Source organism: Peromyscus californicus, unplaced genomic scaffold (genome assembly GCF_007827085.1).
Source record: "Peromyscus californicus insignis strain IS unplaced genomic scaffold, ASM782708v3 Scaffold_11__1_contigs__length_118956290, whole genome shotgun sequence".
In the NCBI taxonomy this organism is placed as follows: domain Eukaryota; kingdom Metazoa; phylum Chordata; class Mammalia; order Rodentia; family Cricetidae; genus Peromyscus; species Peromyscus californicus.
The window spans coordinates 91692048-91709121 of record NW_026294402.1 but is presented as its reverse complement, the minus strand read 5'-3'; the positions used below and the strand labels follow the sequence as shown (position 1 = coordinate 91709121).

At 45.8% G+C, this 17074-nt stretch overlaps 1 protein-coding gene across 1 annotated transcript in view; it reads left to right on the top strand.

The window, feature by feature from the left end:
• The window catches only part of Clstn2 (calsyntenin 2), a 607199-nt gene extending 593955 nt beyond the window's left edge, over nucleotides 1–13244 (top strand). The window contains exons 16-18 of the mRNA XM_052717670.1: nucleotides 613–797; nucleotides 2599–2756; nucleotides 11907–13244. Of these exons, the coding sequence (XP_052573630.1) occupies nucleotides 613–797; nucleotides 2599–2756; nucleotides 11907–11967 (404 nt within the window). The 3' untranslated portion in view covers nucleotides 11968–13244. The remainder of the gene's footprint in view (nucleotides 1–612; nucleotides 798–2598; nucleotides 2757–11906) is intronic.
• The last annotated feature ends 3830 nt before the right edge of the window (nucleotides 13245–17074 follow it).

The following is a 17074-nucleotide window of genomic DNA, read 5'->3' as shown; positions in this document are numbered from 1 at the left end:
GAAGGTGCTCAGAGCTGAGGAAGGGACGCTTTCTCTGAACACCCCTGCTTCAACAGAGAGTCAATCCACCAAGCAAGGAGTTTCATACAATCCATAATGACAGAGATTGGGGCAAAGGGCTGAGCCATTATACTAGTCATTTTCAGGGCCAGCTCGGAAGCCTTCCATGGACCCCTCACACACTTACCATATTCAGATCCATCTGCCCATGCTTTTGTTTGAGCACTTGCCATATTGTGCCACCGTCTGGTAGCACTTGTGTCCCTACTAAGTTTTACAGTGCCCAACTCTCAGTGGAAACTTCTGTATAATTTGAGGAGAAAAGCCATGAGTAGAAGAGAATCTACATTTATTAAATGCCTACTGTGTGCCTCTGTGGAAGCTCACAGAGACTATTTCCCTTATTTCTCACAATTACCATAGCAAAGTGAGTATAACATCTGATACACATTTGATAAAAAGTATATTCTAGACTAAGTGAGGTGAGGACCCAGAACCCTACAGCTGGGAAATTGGAGAGAAGATTTTTTTGTGAACATGGATGTCTTGTCCTTCAGAAGAATGAGTTATATCTTTGATCATCATGTTACTTGGATTCCTGTTTTATTTCAGTGGTCCCGAGCATTGCCACAGTGGTCATCATTATCTCCGTATGCATGCTAGTGTTTGTTGTGGCCATGGGTGTGTACCGAGTCCGAATTGCCCACCAGCATTTTCTCCAAGAGACTGAGGCTTCCAAAGAGACTGAGATGGATTGGGATGACTCCGCACTGACTATCACAGTCAACCCTATGGAGGTATCTTCTCTGGGATGGGAGCTCTGGCAGGACGCAGGGCGGGGCGGGGGTGCTTCCTCTGCTAATCAGCTTGGTTCTTCCTCTGCCTAGATGCCAGATCCAGACTCTTCCTGGTCTAATGAGTCCATTTTCCACAATTCTCCCATCCCTACACTTCTTTAGTCCTCTCAACATGAACAAGCCCTATTTCCCTGTGAACTGTGTTCTCTAATTTAAAATGTGCAAATCATTCTTACCCCACAAACATAACTAGAATTTTCTTAAAGTAAGCAGTCACTCATTATCTATTTCTCACCCCCCCTACACACACACTGTAGTTTAGAGCTGACTAACACTCAGGAATTCAATATTGAACTCTTGATTAGCTAACAGTGCAAATTAGGTGACCTACAGAGTTCACTTAAAGGCTTGGAATAAGTTAAAACAAAAGCACAACAACAACACCTGCCATTTAATAAGCTCCCCTTTAGCTAGACACTGTACCAGATGTTCTGTATATACAAGCACTGTGTGAAGTGGGAAGCATCACCCTCATTTACGAAGGTGGGAACTGAGAGAAGAGTGGTACCATGTTCAAATGCATGCAGCCAGCATTCAAACTCAAGGCAGTACAACTCGGAAGTTCACTTGATTTCAGTTGGCCAATAGCCCCCAGAAGCCGTCCATGACCACGCCAGGGGCCTGATCTATACATCTGCCTATCGTTCCTTTTGCCCACAGGTGTTGAGTCTGGAAGACACAAGCCCAGAGAAAGATCAGGAAAAGTCATAGGGAAATAATAGAGATGATCAATGCTGCCTGGTTCCAGTTTACTCGCAGCTCATCTCCTGTTCCCGTTTCACAGCCAGCTCTGTTTCACTTTGGCTCTGTTTCTCTAAGTACACTGGTATGGGACTCCAGCACTTCCATCCTCAAAGAGCTGAGCCTCAAGTGTAAGAAGCAAGAGAAATCTGAGGAGCAAATGGTAGTGTGCCTTCAAGGGGCCGACCTAGTAAGGCCAGCTCCTGCCTAGGCTCCAGTGTGTAGTGTCTTGGGGGCTGGCCAATCGAGGCAATAGGAATCATTAGGGAAGACTAAAGTAAGGGAAGCCTTGGAGAAAGGGGATGGTTTGGAGGAGACAGAAGTGGATAGCAGACGATCTAAAGGGCCATGTAGCCACACAAGGCAATGTATCACTCATGATCTGATTTGCCAACTCAAAACATAAACCCAGATAAAGGATGATGCTGGAATCACTACGAAACTGTGAGATGGGAAAGTGGAACTAGAAAAGTTAGGGTGCAGTTTTAATTCGCACATTATGGCATAAGGGGACAGGCATGGAAAGTAAGGGCATAAACTTTGGCCTTTGCAAAAGAATGGTTTTTAATTACAGCACACCCGTACCTTGGCTTAGACGACTTTTCATTTCCACTGACATGATGTTCCCACATGGAAAGGTGTCCAAGAATAAGCATGATTCTGCCCCTGGGAAACAGACAGTTAAGAACCTGAAAGTTCTATATAAAGGGTCTGAAAGATTCAGTAGATGATGCTCTTGGTTTAAATGCCCATCCCATCATTGACACTAATATGTTACCTTGACTGTGTGTCCTGGGATTTGCTGCTATTTTGGACCTTTATCTGGCTTTCCGACGTCCCTCTCACCAGATGTCTTTCCCAGTGATCCTGTCTAGGCAGTGTAAGGGGTTTAGCCTTAAGTGAAATGAAGCCCGGGAGTCTTAAGTCTCCACTGCACAGAGCTCCTGAGTGGCCCCCGCTCAGTGTTTGATGCATATTTCATTCTCTCCTTGGCATCCAGAAACATGAAGGACCAGGGCATGGGGAAGATGAGACCGAAGGAGAGGAGGAAGAGGAAGCAGAGGAAGGCATGAGCTCGAGCAGCAGTGGCTCTGATGAGAGCGAAGAGGAAGAGGAGGAAGGCATGGGCAGAGGCAGACATGGGCAGAGTGGCACGAGGCAAGCCCAGCTAGAGTGGGATGATTCCACCCTCCCCTACTAGTGCCCACAGCTCTGCTGACCAGCCCGCGTGCCCCTTTTGTAAATCCCAACCCAATGTATGCCCAAGCCTGTCACACTTGCCTCTAATTTCTATGACAGGTCTGGGAAGCCATCAGCTTCCTGGAATCTGCCCTCTATGTTTCAGGCACTGCCTATGTCCCAACCATGGGGCAGTTCCAGAAGCCTAGTGTCACCATCAGTGAGGACTTCAGGGTGGTTATACTGTCCTGTAGCCCTCACTTCTTCTGCCCTGGGCTCACCCAGAATCCTGTCACCCACCCAGTCTGCAGAGTTCTGAACACCTTGTTCTTTTCTGCAGGGGAGAAGGTCCACCTTTATGTCACTTACCACCCCCTAGGCTCAGTGTTTTCAAACTCCTTGGGTTGTAACTCACTGTGTATGTACTTGACTAAATAGCCTTTCTCCACCTACACCAGCAGGGCCTCCCTGTACTTGGTCTCCAGGTTGCTTTATACAGGGAGGGCAGTGGAATCTCATAAACCTAAGGTCTTAGGGCTTAAGAATTGAAAAGAAAGCCTTTGTTGAGGCAGAATCGAGTTTCCAGGGAAAGGTTCATAGTGTATGTATACATGCACAAACACCACACACACACACACATACACACACACACACACACACACACACACACACACACACACACACACACACACACACACACACACACAGTTCCTAGCTCAGAGAGTCTTTCCTCTTACTTCTTTCTGAGACTACATAAACTGGTATAAAAAGTTCAAAACCAAAAGTTAGTTGGTCTTTGACCCTAAGTAGAGTGTATCCTCATCAAAGGGCTTGCTGACCAGCATTCAGACCTGCCTAGATAATGCCTAAACCCATGAGGCTGCCCTGTCCAGGGCTATCACCACACAAAACCACAGGGCCCAGGAAGCATTCCACATAGGCACTGCTCAGGTGACAGCTTGGGCTTGGCTGTTGCCAAGAGCCAAAGAAAGGACTAATATGGTGACCCAGCAAGTGATAGAAATCTGCTTGGACACAGGACAGGGTTGGTATGGCTGCACTCCCCCAGATAAGGGCAGCCTGAAGGTTGACAAGGCTGTCACCACCTAGCCTGTGGTCCCTTATCTCCTATGTTACTGTTTTCTCTTGAGGAAATAACACCATTTTTCAGATGTAGTAGAACAAATATGGGCTCTCACAGTCTGCAATGAAAGTTGGGAAATTTAACTGCTAGGAATTCAAAGAATATTTGCAATAATAGCAGCTGCCTCTTTCTTCTTCTCATAAAAAGAGGGATGCTTTGAATAGAGGGCAAATATATCAAAACCCTAATTTCTTGTTCTTTCTTCTTATTTTAATAAGGAAGACTTTTCCATCTCCATTCTAACGTGGGCACTTCATGAGGAGAATTGTTGCTATAGTAACTGGTGGACAATCTTTTGTGGTCTAGAGAATAGCAGGCAAGAATGAAGGCTGTTGTAAGAGGTCCACAAGGCTTTGAAGACATGTTTTTTTCAAATACCTTGAGCTCCTCTTTGTTCTCAGTCTGTATAGGCCATTCCCATCATCCCACTCTGCCCCAAGTCCATCCTGAACTGGCTTGGTCCCCGTCCACAGTTGGTCTCTTGTCACACAGCTTTCAGGTTCAACTGAATACTGAATAGTCCCCATGTCATCCAAACAGAGCATTCAGGGAGTGATTCCAACTGATGTCCTCTGGTCCTCTTCTCAGCTCTCCAGGCAGTGAGGATCCATGCCAGGTCTTTGCAAGCTTCTGGCTGGGGAGATCTACCTTATGCTGTTTTTCTTTCTCCTGCAGTGTTTTGTGCATACCTTCCCATTTTTGAGTCTCCAAATAACCTTGCGAAATATTTGAGAAACCTATTATTAGGTCCATTTTTGTGATAAGTAAACTGAGGCTCGGAGTCAGTGTCCTGCTCAGAGTCAATTCAGAGGTACAGACTACCCTCTGCTCCTGGTCCATGTTTCTACTTATGTTCATATTAGCATGTGTTTCTGACCACCCACCATGTGCTAAACACTCTACCAGCAAGCAGTGGGAATGGGATGAAGCTGAATGAGACAGACCTTTCCCCACAGAGGACTTGAGAGTTATAGAAGGGACACAAACAGGCATGGAAATTACACAGGAGAACAGAGACAGAAGACACAGGAAGAAGAGGGACACATTTACCAGCACCATCAGTGCCCTAATTTTTCTCTCTTGGAAGAAACTTGAGGTTTTATATTCATGGAAAGGAAATAGACACATCTCCCATGAATTACCCCAATCAAATGTCCCCTTTTCTGTCAAGCTATTTCCGCACATTTATAAGGGGAAAATCTACAGGGCCAGTTGGGCTTCACAATCCCATTATTTAAATAAAAAGACATTCTTCATCAGGCATTTAGGAGCTACTGAATTCTCCCAAAATTATGGCAGTAAAGGGAACACTTTGTATGTTTAAAACCAATCTTTTTTGAATGAGATTTTGATTGCAAATATTTAAGTCTAGGGTTTATGAGAGCACTTTTCTCTGCTCTGACTTTTCAGTTCCGATTGGGTAGAAAGCCGTTCTTATGCCCCTGGGCTACTTCTTGTGGCTGCATTACTCATTCATGGTTAGGAGAACTGTTTGGACTATTAGAAGACCTTTATGGGTTTTTTTTTGGGGGGGGGGGGCGGTGTTAGCAGATGGAAGTTGGGAAGCATTTGGATAAGCCAGCAAAGATGTGTCATTGCAGGAGGGATTTGGCGGCTGGACTAATTTGCAGGGAAATGGTAATAACAAGAAACCAAAGCCTCTCCCTCCTCTTTCAGGGCACAAGCTCCAAAGTTGAGGCATCTAAATGATGCTACTGGGACCACAGGTTTTTATCCTGTTCCCAACACTCACTTTGTTACCTTGGGTGAGATCAAGGGGAGGAGTGGTTATAAAATAACAAACTTGAGCAGGTATCCAGGTGAGTGGTAGGTGATGCCATATGCCTCCCACCAGATATTCTGACCATGAGTGCAAGATAGGAATCACACTGGCATTTCCCAGGCTCTGTAGGATGATGGTATTTTGAAACCAAAACTCCCAGATGATCTGGATGCCATTTGACTTCTCAGGAACAGTTGAGCAGTCAAGCAGAGGCAGACTCGGTCCCAGGAGAAGCAGCTGACTGGTTTGGCCACAGACCAGTCCATTGCTTAGCTGGCCAAATGGACAACCTGAATCTGCTATTCAGAGCTTGAAAATAGGTAGGCTGCCATTCTCAGGTAACTCAGAGAGGATGAGAAAAGTGAGGGTGAGGTCGGAAGAGACCAGCATAGTATGTGTTGCCCCACTGGAGTAAAGCCATTAAACCCATTGGAGAAGTCTTTCGAGGAATGCTGAGAATATTCTAACAGATTTAAACAATTTCTGTAAGTCTAACCAAGGTCCCAAGTCACACAAATACCAAACCTGTGATTTCTGTGGCAGCACTTTCTGTGAGAACTTTCTTGAATTAGCCAACTGTCCCGCCATGCTCAGTGGAGACCAAAGTCTCTGAAGTTAGCAAGGGAGTATGTCTTCCAGGGACCCTGAGTCTCCAGGAAGGCAACCACTGCTAGAAATCAGTGCCCCCTTCCCGTGCATCAGAGATCAACAAATTTTATCTGGAAAGATCTAGAAAAGAAAGACTTAGGGTGGTAAGCCATTTGTTCTCTGTCACTCATATTAAACACCACCACCTCATGGCATGAAAGCAGCCACAACAACACCCAAACAAAGGGACATCCCAGTTAGTTTCTCCATCTACTTTCCAGTAGAACTGATATATGATAGTGACAAAAAAGAGGAAATTTGAACTCATTGAATTCAATTCATGTAATGAACTTTTTACTCTATTTCTCACTTTTCCACGCAAAGCTTAGACTGCAAGATGTCAAGAAAACTAAGACACCAAGCAGATCCATGTGAGGCAGACTCTTACCCACAATACACAGAAAGCACCCCTCCATTTCCTTGGAGGAAACAAACTATACCAGTGTGTCCATCCATCAGCTCCCTGGTGATCATTGCCTTGAATTGAACAGCTGGAAGACTCTAGGGTCTTTCTGAAAGCTCTCTTAGAAGTTCACTGGAAATTAGAGGAAATGAAAAATAAATAAATAAGTGAACCAACAAAAATCCCACTTGTTATTTCTGAATTGATGAAATCAGACAAATATTCCTGAGGGTTGGATGCCTCGGGCCCAGGGAATTGGCTAATCACTGAGCACCGACTCCCTCCTCTGCTGAGGCAAGAGCTAACTCCCAGGCTCAGCACCTTCCCAGCAGGGCTCAGTCCATAATGATTTCCAAGCAGAAGTGTTCATTATCTGGGACTGATTTTCATTTCAGCCCTGTTCATGTCTTCGCTCTAAAAATGATCCTAAAGACTTGTGGCTGTTCCAATCAATAGCAACACAATCAGCAGAAAGCCCTACCCAGCACACTTCAAAATTAACAGTCTTCTTGCCTCCATGACTCAATATTAGCGACAAAGAAAGGAGTGCTTTTTGTTAATCATCTCCCCCATTCAAATTAAACAGATAGGCTTTGCAAAAAAAAAAAAAATGGGAGGGAATAAATCTAATTCTTTAAAAGAATTTGCCAGTGAATAGTAGATGATGTTCATATAACATGGAGCCCCTGGAGGGATCCCAGAAGCCTCCTGCAATGTGCTCAGGCAGTTGTGATGGCACAGGCTTCTCTCTCTGTGCCAGACATTTATGGAGGCTGACAAGCCAAAGCCCTTGGCACGGTTTAATTTTCATGTAACCACTTTCCGTTGTCCAGCTGTAGGGAGAGGAAATGAGCAAGGCCAGTTTTGAAGTCAACTCCAGCACCCTCATTTGACTGTCTTTATTAGTTTTACTTTGTACATTTGTTCTACATTAGCTTCCTTCTGACACTAGTTAGAGAAGGAGAGCTGGTTTTCCAGGAGCTATGAATTAGGAGCCCAGCTTGACTTTGTCCCATGGTAACAAAAAGAGGCAGGAATCACCTCCACAAGCATCTCAAAGGACAGATAGCTGCTGTGTTCAGTTAGCAGATGGGAGTCTCTGTTTGCAGCTATGTTCAACAAAGTCAGCAAGTCCTCCCCCAGGTGTGCTAGACTAAGCCAGGAAACAGGAAGAGAGAATGAATGAATGAACTAGAGCCTTGCCCGTGAGGATCCCTGGTCGTGTAATGCCAGAGGCTGTCCACTAGCAGTTAAGGTTGTCAGGGGCTGAAGTTTAGGGTAGAATATAATTGCTTTGCAGTCACCTGCTTTAAGTCAGATGGTAGGAATGATCCTAGGAGTGCTGAAGGGCCTCCATGAACAAGCAGAAGGTCTTTAGGGAAGTGAGCAATGTACTCCTAAGTACTCCTTAGTTATCATGGTTCAGGTCACTTATAGAGGAAAACCTTTCCCTCTATGCAGAAATAATGTGACTGCAGGCTGAGATTTGGTAAAACTAAGACGGAGGAAGTCCTTCAATAGGAGTAGCAACCAGGCAGAGCAGACAGGTCATGAACGGTGGTTAAGGGGATGGGGAGCTGACAGCCAAAACCCAGGGTCTGGCTAGCCTGATGTGAGGGTTCGCATGTGAAGGATGGAGCTCTGGGGCTCTGCAGAGGTTTGCTCATGATATTGCACAGCTCCGGTTCTCTGGCTGTGTGATTTGCACGGTGCGTGTAACGGCAGCAGCAGCAGCACCTGGGAACTGTGAGGCTCAGCAAGGTGTGCTTTGGGAGCAGTCCGATGCTCAGGCAGGTCAGGGTTTGAGAACCGTTGCTGTGGAGGATGAGCCCAGCCTCTGCTGGCACTTGGAGGTGCTGCTGCTAACAACCCAGAGAAGATAACCAGCTCCTACTGCAGTGACAGAGGGGAACAGAGCAGGCCCCAGTTCACAGCCCTGAAGCAGTCATTTCAAAGAACCTGGTCCCAATTCCAATTGCTCTCCTCTGCTGGGATGTGAGATGACTCCTGCCCATGTGCCCCTTCTACAGTAGTGACAGACACTGCCTAGGAGGGTTGTATTGAAATCACCCAGGCCCAGGGAGGCCACCTGCCCAGTTCTTGTGCATTGAGTAGCCTCCTTCAAAGCCATGTTTTATGTGGAAGCGGTGAGCCTGCAGCCATGAGCCTGGGCCACTAGGAGGCTGCTTTGCTCACAGCATGCATCCTGGAGAGCAGGGTCATTCAAGGACACTCCCAGGTTACTGCAGCTCTATTCATTTGTAGCGAGACTGGGGAATGCAGTCACAATTCAAACACTAAATTGGATGGGGGAATGGATTGCTTCTCTTGAAAGGACAGTAACCCATGTTACTAAAAGTAGAAAAAAAAAAGTCAAGTCTGCAGTTTCATGTACAGTGAGAATATCATTCCTGTGGTCTATGTAGGCTCCAGTTCCCAACCATTTCCTCAAACTACCAGATACCCGAGGCCTGACTTATGGAGTAAGATCACTATGGTATAAGCACCATTAACCTTCAGCTGGAACTCCTTGGTGTTTTCTCAGTCACCGTGCCTATGGCCTAAGTCTAACCTCCTATCGGGATCTCAAGGTCAGGATCAGAGGTCAGAGCACAGAAGAGAAATGACCAGCACATAAGCTAGGAGAACCAGTAATATTCTCTATAAACCCAACCCTTCCTGCTCAGAACATGTCCCTCCTGACAGACACTTCACTGAGCCCCTAAGGACTGCAAAGTGAGCCTGAGATCAGCAGAGAGACCACGGTGAGAACAAATATCTCTAAGAACTTAGAATCTGCCTTTTTCATTAGGTAGAAGAAAAAGGGGAAAAAAAAGAGAACAGAAAAGAAAACGTAGGACATGCCTGTTACTTACCTGAGAAGGATGAGAAAACCAAATAGAGGACATTTTCTTTTACAGCCTGGCCTCTCTGAGTGAAGCCCCTGCTGGCAACCCTTCTTTGCCGAGACTTAAGGCGATTTTCGGTGTTTTCCTTACACACCAGCCATTTATCACAAAAGCCTCCGTAGGGACGAAACAGAAAGCAATGGAGAGTGGTCCTGAAGGCAGGACCCTCGGTGACACGTTTGTTCACGCAGGACAAGGAGACAGTTTGATCTTGGGGCAGATCAGATCCAGCCAGGATAGCAGGGACACTGAGTGAGTAGTAGAATGTCACCCACACAGGAAAGGGACATGTGACAGAGTCAACAAGCAGAATTTGCAAACTGGTACTCCTGAACCGTTGACATGGTATACCCTGAGGAAGAGCCACCCCGCAAGAGTCAAGTCTACCTTCCCAGAGTACCCTAGAAAACATGACTGTATGGAACCAGTTTAGACCCTCCATCTTTCCCCACCTCCACTTGCCACCTCCCTAAGGCAAGAAGAGTAACTGATATGTCCCAGGATCCTGGTCCTGCACTAAGGATGTAACCAATGTGTCCCCGGCACTACATCTGGCCCACAGCCTGGGCTCAACAAATGTCAGATTGAATAGAATCCCAGAGATCACCTGGCCTCAGAGAATGAGTATGGTTTGAAGTTAAGATGCCCCGGTGGAGAAAGACTCCCCCAGCCAGGTTTTAGTCCGTCATTTGTTGTTTGCAAAATCAAGAGTGGGAGAAGAGTGGAAGGGGGAAGGACAGATGACAGATGACAGGAAGAGACTTCTTTGCAAAGCAGTCTTTCCCAGGTAGGACCAGTGAAAATGTCTCCCCAAAGCAAGCTTTGGTAGGCCTTGATGAGCCCATTTGTTTTACCCCATGGGTCACAGGACTGAGGAGATGGAGCCTTAATATGTTAATAAACCGAGCTCTTTGCCACTTTTATCAGATACACTGTGGAAAGATTCATCACCATGAAACTCAAATCCCGATAGTCTAATGAGGAGAGGGCAGAAGACGTGAGAAACTCCAGAATGCAGATGGAGTGTATTAATCACAGGAACAAAATCATGTTGGCTTTAATGTCTGTTTTCTTTTATCTGGGAATGGAAATGCACCTCTGTTACCTGGACCCTTTATACTGAGCATTTCGGAACAGACATGGGCACAAACATAAATATCGAGGGTTCTTTTTCCCAGCAGAATGAGCTGTCAGAAAAAAAAAAAAAGCTAAGAGATTATATGTATTTGCAAGGCAGAGAATCAAGCCACAGGTTTTAGGTCTAGACTCCAGCACCCTGTGGGGAAGGGACTGGGGTGGACAAGAAGGTAGCCTCTGCCCTCTGGAAGGATTCCTTGGGGGACTAAGGGATTCGCCTGGATCCATGAGTCATATAGCTGAGGAAAATGCATGTGTCCATCTTCAGAGGCAACAGTGCATCCTTTCTGGCCATCGGGGAATGCTGGGGAGTGGCTCTCACTACTACCCACTCTCCATGATATAAAGGTGCCCTGGTGGGAGTATTTATGGCACTCTCACAGACATACTCCCGAGGGTGGAAGTAGAGAAGAGTTTGGGGGAAAGTTTAGACTTGGCACCCAGGTGAATCACTTGAAAAGGAAGGGAAGAGATGTTGAACGAGAAGGTGGTAGAGTTGGAGAGTGAACTAGAAGTTGATTAGGAGGACAGCATGAGGAGCAACCAAGAAGGAAGAGTACTGCTCTGTATTTACACTTAGATTCACATGTCGAAGGAATCATGGACAAGTGGAGCCATGTGACCACAGAGGCAGTCACTACAATTGCTTTACAAGTCAGAGCCACTTGAGGCAGATGATAGATTAATCTACCTACCAGGGTTTCATAGGATCTGCTTCCAAGAAAGAGCTGTTGGTGCCCTGGTCTGGTCAGGCATGGCTGGGGATTGAAGAAACAGAATAGAAAGAAGAAAGCTTATACAGAAGCTGGCTGTACCCGAGGAAGCCTATAGTTACTAGAGTGGGACTTGTTATGTTATTGCATGGGCATTGTGATGTATGTAAGAAAGAATCATAATGAGGTGATAGGCCATTAGTTTAGGGAATTAGAGTTTAAGTACAAAATACCAGATGTAAGTAGATGAAGGGAAGCTGATAATATATATGTACATACATATATACATATCTATAATATGGAAGTAAAATACAAAACAGAGAGGTCATCATTCCAAATAAATTTTAATTCTCCAGAAGCCTTAGGTTATTCTTATTGTTATTTGTTTTTAGCTCTCAAAGCCCTGGAAGAGGTACCTGGAACACAGCAGGAGTCGTAAACATTTGGAAGTGAAGTACCTAGCTTGTCCCTACTTGGTGAAGACTCAGTATATCACTAAACTTCATATTGACTGAGCCATATAGAAGCAGGTTGAACACACACTTCTCCTAGCTTAGAGAAGCCTTTGTGAATTCCCATAGTCCATGCATTAGTCAGACAGCTGCAGACACTGGGTCTGGTTCTCCAGCAGTGAACAGTGGCAATGTGGCACACAGTGGCTTGCACACATTTTGAACCTATCTGAACAACACCCACAACGTTACCTGGTAGAATCTGCCCACCCTACCGTTGTCTCTGCCTTTCCCTAAGTACTTGATAGATACTGTTGAGTCTGTCATCCTCAGTCATGATGCTGGGACTAAATATAAAGGTTCTGGGTTCAGCCAATCTCAGGCCCTTCCCTCCCCATCTCTGGAGATGATGTCACCATTTAAAAACCTTGTATGAGAAGCCTGTTTGTTCCCAGCTCCTCAACCTCAGTGTGTGGGAAAGGCCTAAGATAGACAAGCTGTTTGCTCTACTGGAGCCTCTCTGGGCTCCACCCTGCAGAGAGAAAAAGCAGCCTCATTATATGAAACCCCCTTCTACCTGCTCCTTACTGGGCAGTGGCCATTAGGTCTGAGCAGCTGGAGTGTCTTTACCTGAAGCCAGCTTCACCTGGGGATTGTCCAGCGTGTTCTTGGCATATGTGTTCTGAGCCTCTTGAGCTGCTTCCAAGAATGAATCTTCTTAGTCTACAAGTGTATTTATTTGGTAACTATGCTACTGTGTGTGTATGAGTCTGATCCAATGCAAACCTTGAAATGTCTTATTAAGAGGTCTTATGAATTTATAGAAAATTGAATCTAACTTCAGAACAGTGCATTATGTTGTCGGTCAATAATGCTGCTCAGTCAGTCACAGGAGACCAGAGAAAAACCTTACCCTCCACCCCTCTCCTTGGCACCCTCTCCCTGCCTAATTGCCCTACTAGATTCTAACTGATGCAGAGTGAAGGAGGCCAAGAGTGTACATGTACATAAAGATTTCATAGGAAAAGAACCTCTTGGGGAATCGGTTGAGTTTCTTCCCATGACTGTGATCTTCTCATGCCTGAATCCCAAACTTTAAATTTCTAACAATTTCGATTCCTGCAGTTTCTGAGTAATTTGTTAAATGCCTATTCAACACAGACAGATATTTATTTTCAGCCTTGGCTTGTAAATGCCTACAAACTGATTCATGTTGGTGGTCGTGATGACACTTCTGTGAATTGGTGAATAAATATGATTTTAGAATTTCACAGTAAAGATGACTTCAGAGGGTTTTTATTGTTCACACACGTGGTGGGATGAGAGACTGCAAACTGGACTGGATCGGCATCGCTGGGGCTCTGTCCTATATCCACACAGTGAGAGAAACGTGGTGAATGTGACCGTGGTGGACCCCATGAGGCTTCCTTCCAGGCCTCCTATTCTATGGGAGCTGAGCCTGGCAGTATTGCCATTGGAGACAACTAGAAACATGATCTGAGTCAGAAGAGGCATTTATTGAGGCCCAGCAAGTTACAGGAGCTATGAACCCTAAAGTAAGTTATTCTTCCTGGTAACCCTGAGATCCAGAGGAATCCAGGATGCTTCCTCGCACAAGCAGTTGTAAGCATGGCCCTGTAATTGGAATTTTCTTAGGGCCACCAACCAGCTCCCAAATAAAGATATGGAGACTTATTATTAACTAAAAATGCCTGGCCTTAGATTAGGCTTGTCCCACTAGCTCTCTTAACTTCATATAACCTGTTTCTATTCATCTATGTTTTGCCTCAGGGCTTTTTACCTTTCATTCTGTATGTCCTACTTTCCTGCTTCTTCCATATCTGTCTGGTTGGCTCCTGGTGTCTCCCTGGAGTCTCTTTTTCTTTCTTCTTCTAGCCTAAATTCCTCTTCTTACTTACTCTCCCTGACTGGAAGTCCCACCTATACCTCCTCCCTCACTATTGGCCATTCAGCTGTTTATTAGACCAATCAGGTGCCTTAGGCAGGCAAGGTGAAACAGCAACACATTTTTACACAATTAAACAAATGCAACACATTTTGCATACTTAAACCAATGTTCCCCACATGGCCCTTCCCCTCCCTTGAGCCACCATTCCTTTCCCCCCATGCTGACCTGCCCATAGATCCAGGTGATGTTCAGGGCCACCTTGGCACAGGAGCTCATAGTGCTAGACTCCATCTCATCATCGAAAGCCAGTGGTGGTCCAGAGCACTCCCCTGAGAGTCTAGATGCTGTCATTACCAGACTTTCCCTCCTAGTTCCTTTTGTTTTCTTTTTTATTAATTAATCAATTAATTAATTTTTACCCAGCCCAATCACAGTTCCCCCTCCCTTCCTTCTCTCTTTCCAGTTCCACCCCCAGACCCCCATCCACTAACTCTCCTTTCCCCTCAGAAAAGTGCAGGCCTTCCATGTCTATCAGCCAGCCATTCTCCCCGATAGTTTCTATTGAGCCAACACAAGGCTAAGCCCCACTCTTCAGTTGAGTGTCAGAGGGAAGGAAGGAAAATTCAAACAACATATCCTTGGGCAGCTGGAGATCCGTGATCAAGAGCACTAGCTGTTCTTCTAGAAGACCTGGGTTCGGTTCCACATGAAGATTCTCACAACCATCTGTGACAACAGTTTCAGGGGATCCGATGCCCTTTTCTGGCCTCCACAGGCACCAGGCACATATGTGGTACACATGCAGACACACAAGCAGAATACCCACACACATAAAATAAAAATAAATACTTGTTTAATGTCCTCGGAAGTTGTATTTGTTCGCCTCACAGTTAATAAAATATCTGACAGGGACAACTTAAGAAAAAGGGTTACTTTGGCTCCCAACATTGCAAGGTTCAGTTTATAGAATCTTAGCCCCATGTACTTGGGCAGACACTTGGATGGCAGGAGCTTTTGGTGGAGAGATGTGGACTTTATGATCAAGAGATCCAAACGGGAAACATCCAAAAACAATACATCCCCAAGGACACACCCAAAGTGACCCACTTCCTCCAGTCCAGCCCTATAAATTCCCAGAACATCACCCAAATAGTACAAGCATCTGGGGTCTCAAACATTCAAATAATGAACCCATGGGAGGCATTACAAATTCAAATCACAACAGAATCTTCAGTGACATAGAGAAGACACTGACTATGACCTCACAGGCCCCAGCTGTCTTCTCATCGGTCCCCTGCCATCTTCCTCTCTTCTTCCTTCTCGGGTAGATGTAAAAAAGATGTGCTTTTTCTTTCTCTGGGAAGACCAGCTTTATCATCCTCCCTCCTCTCATGGTATCCCACCCAAACCCACCCCACCTTCCTCTACCAAAGTACAGATTCTCACACATACAGATCACTCATACCCTCAACGCTGTTCCCAGCCTTATTGATGTTAAGCCGGAATATTTGTCATGCTGAATTATAGTTTCCCTTTTTCATCATGGAGTTAATAAAGAGACAAAGAAGCCTTGATCTGATAAGTGGTCCTTCACTGGTTCACCTTGGTAACTTGCACATACACCCCAGCCATGGCCTTCTGTTTCAGGGTACCTTAGTAAAATCACTTCTCACTTATGACACCATTATCCCATGACAGTCTCACTGACCTTTCATTTCATTTGTACAGTGTTGATAATGGAACCTTACTGAAAGCATTCTTGTCATGATTAAATGAGATAACGCCTTTCAAATGTCTGCCACAGTATCCGAACCTTTGGGTACTTGCTAAGTACATTTCACCACTTCCATTCAACACTGGAAAGTAATATACAGCGTGGGTCACACCCTCTTCCATTCAGATCTTCCTGCATTCTCCCACCGAGTGAACTCATTCATGCACTGGGTGATAGGTGCCCTCCTCAGCCTCTCAATGGAGACTGCGGAAAGGGGGGAAAGGAAAAGGACAGGGGCTGATGTACACAGATTTGCTAAGGACTTGTTTTGGACCAAGCCTTCAATGGTACTTTCCAACTTAATTCTTCCAGTGACTTTCGGAGAAAGTACCTTCATCCCTGTTTCATAAAAGAAAAAGCTGAGCCCAGAGTGACTAGGTCTCCTGCCCAAGGCCACACAGCTGATGATGCACAAACATGATGTTCTGAGTCCGGGGCTTGTCCCACTCAGCCAAATGCCTGCCCAAGCTGAGGAATACCCGCTTGTGAGAGTCAAATGCTGCCTTTGCAAAAGCCAAGCCTGCCGGTGTCAGGGCTGGTGACAAACGATGTTTCCCTTCCTAGAACCTTGGACTAAAACCAGCTCCCCCACTCCCCCTGTGCCCAAACACTAGATACAAGCTGAAAAACCCTGGTTAAGTAACTACAGTTTCAAAAATAAAAATTGTGTTAAAGATGTAAGCCAAGGAGTGACTAAGAGCCAGCAGGAGAGCACATTATGAGAAAATATGCATGTGGAAACTAGGGCAAATGTATCTCCTCTCCCACAACAGTGACACCAGAAAATGGTCTCCGGGGCCTCTGTGGACCTCCATGTCCTGAAACGTACACACTGGGGACGCAGAGCAACGTGGAGCCTTCACTCACTTATCTAGTCATTGCCCAAAGATGCCCACAGCTCCTCACAGAGTGTCTGCATTCGCAGGCTAGTGGAGAGGAGACATAACATTAAATGGTCTCATAAATAAGTGCACAATCGCACTTGCTGTGAGATCTGCAAAGGAGACACAACCGGAGCCGTGAGCAGCATCTGTGGAGGAATCAGTGATAGTTCACAGACTCTTGAGATAATAACGGGTCTGAGCCTCCAGAAGCCCCCAGCCACCGACATAAACGAGGTCACGAAGATCTGGAAGCATCTTTGCCTTCCTTTCTTCTCTACATTTCTTCCCTGGAGACGTTCACACCACCCTCTTCCCATGATTCCTCCAGGGCAATCTGTCCCGTCTCCCATGGGAGTCACCACCTGAAGACACAACAGTGAGCGGGGTGCAGGTATCAGAACCTCCCACCTAGGCATAGATTTGATTACGTAAGGCTATGTTGCTCCCCTGCTGAAGCTGGCTCCAAGACCGCAAGGCCGTGTGAAACTAAAGTGCATGACTCCTGACACTTCTCACGATCTGCACGGAGCTCCTCCCACAA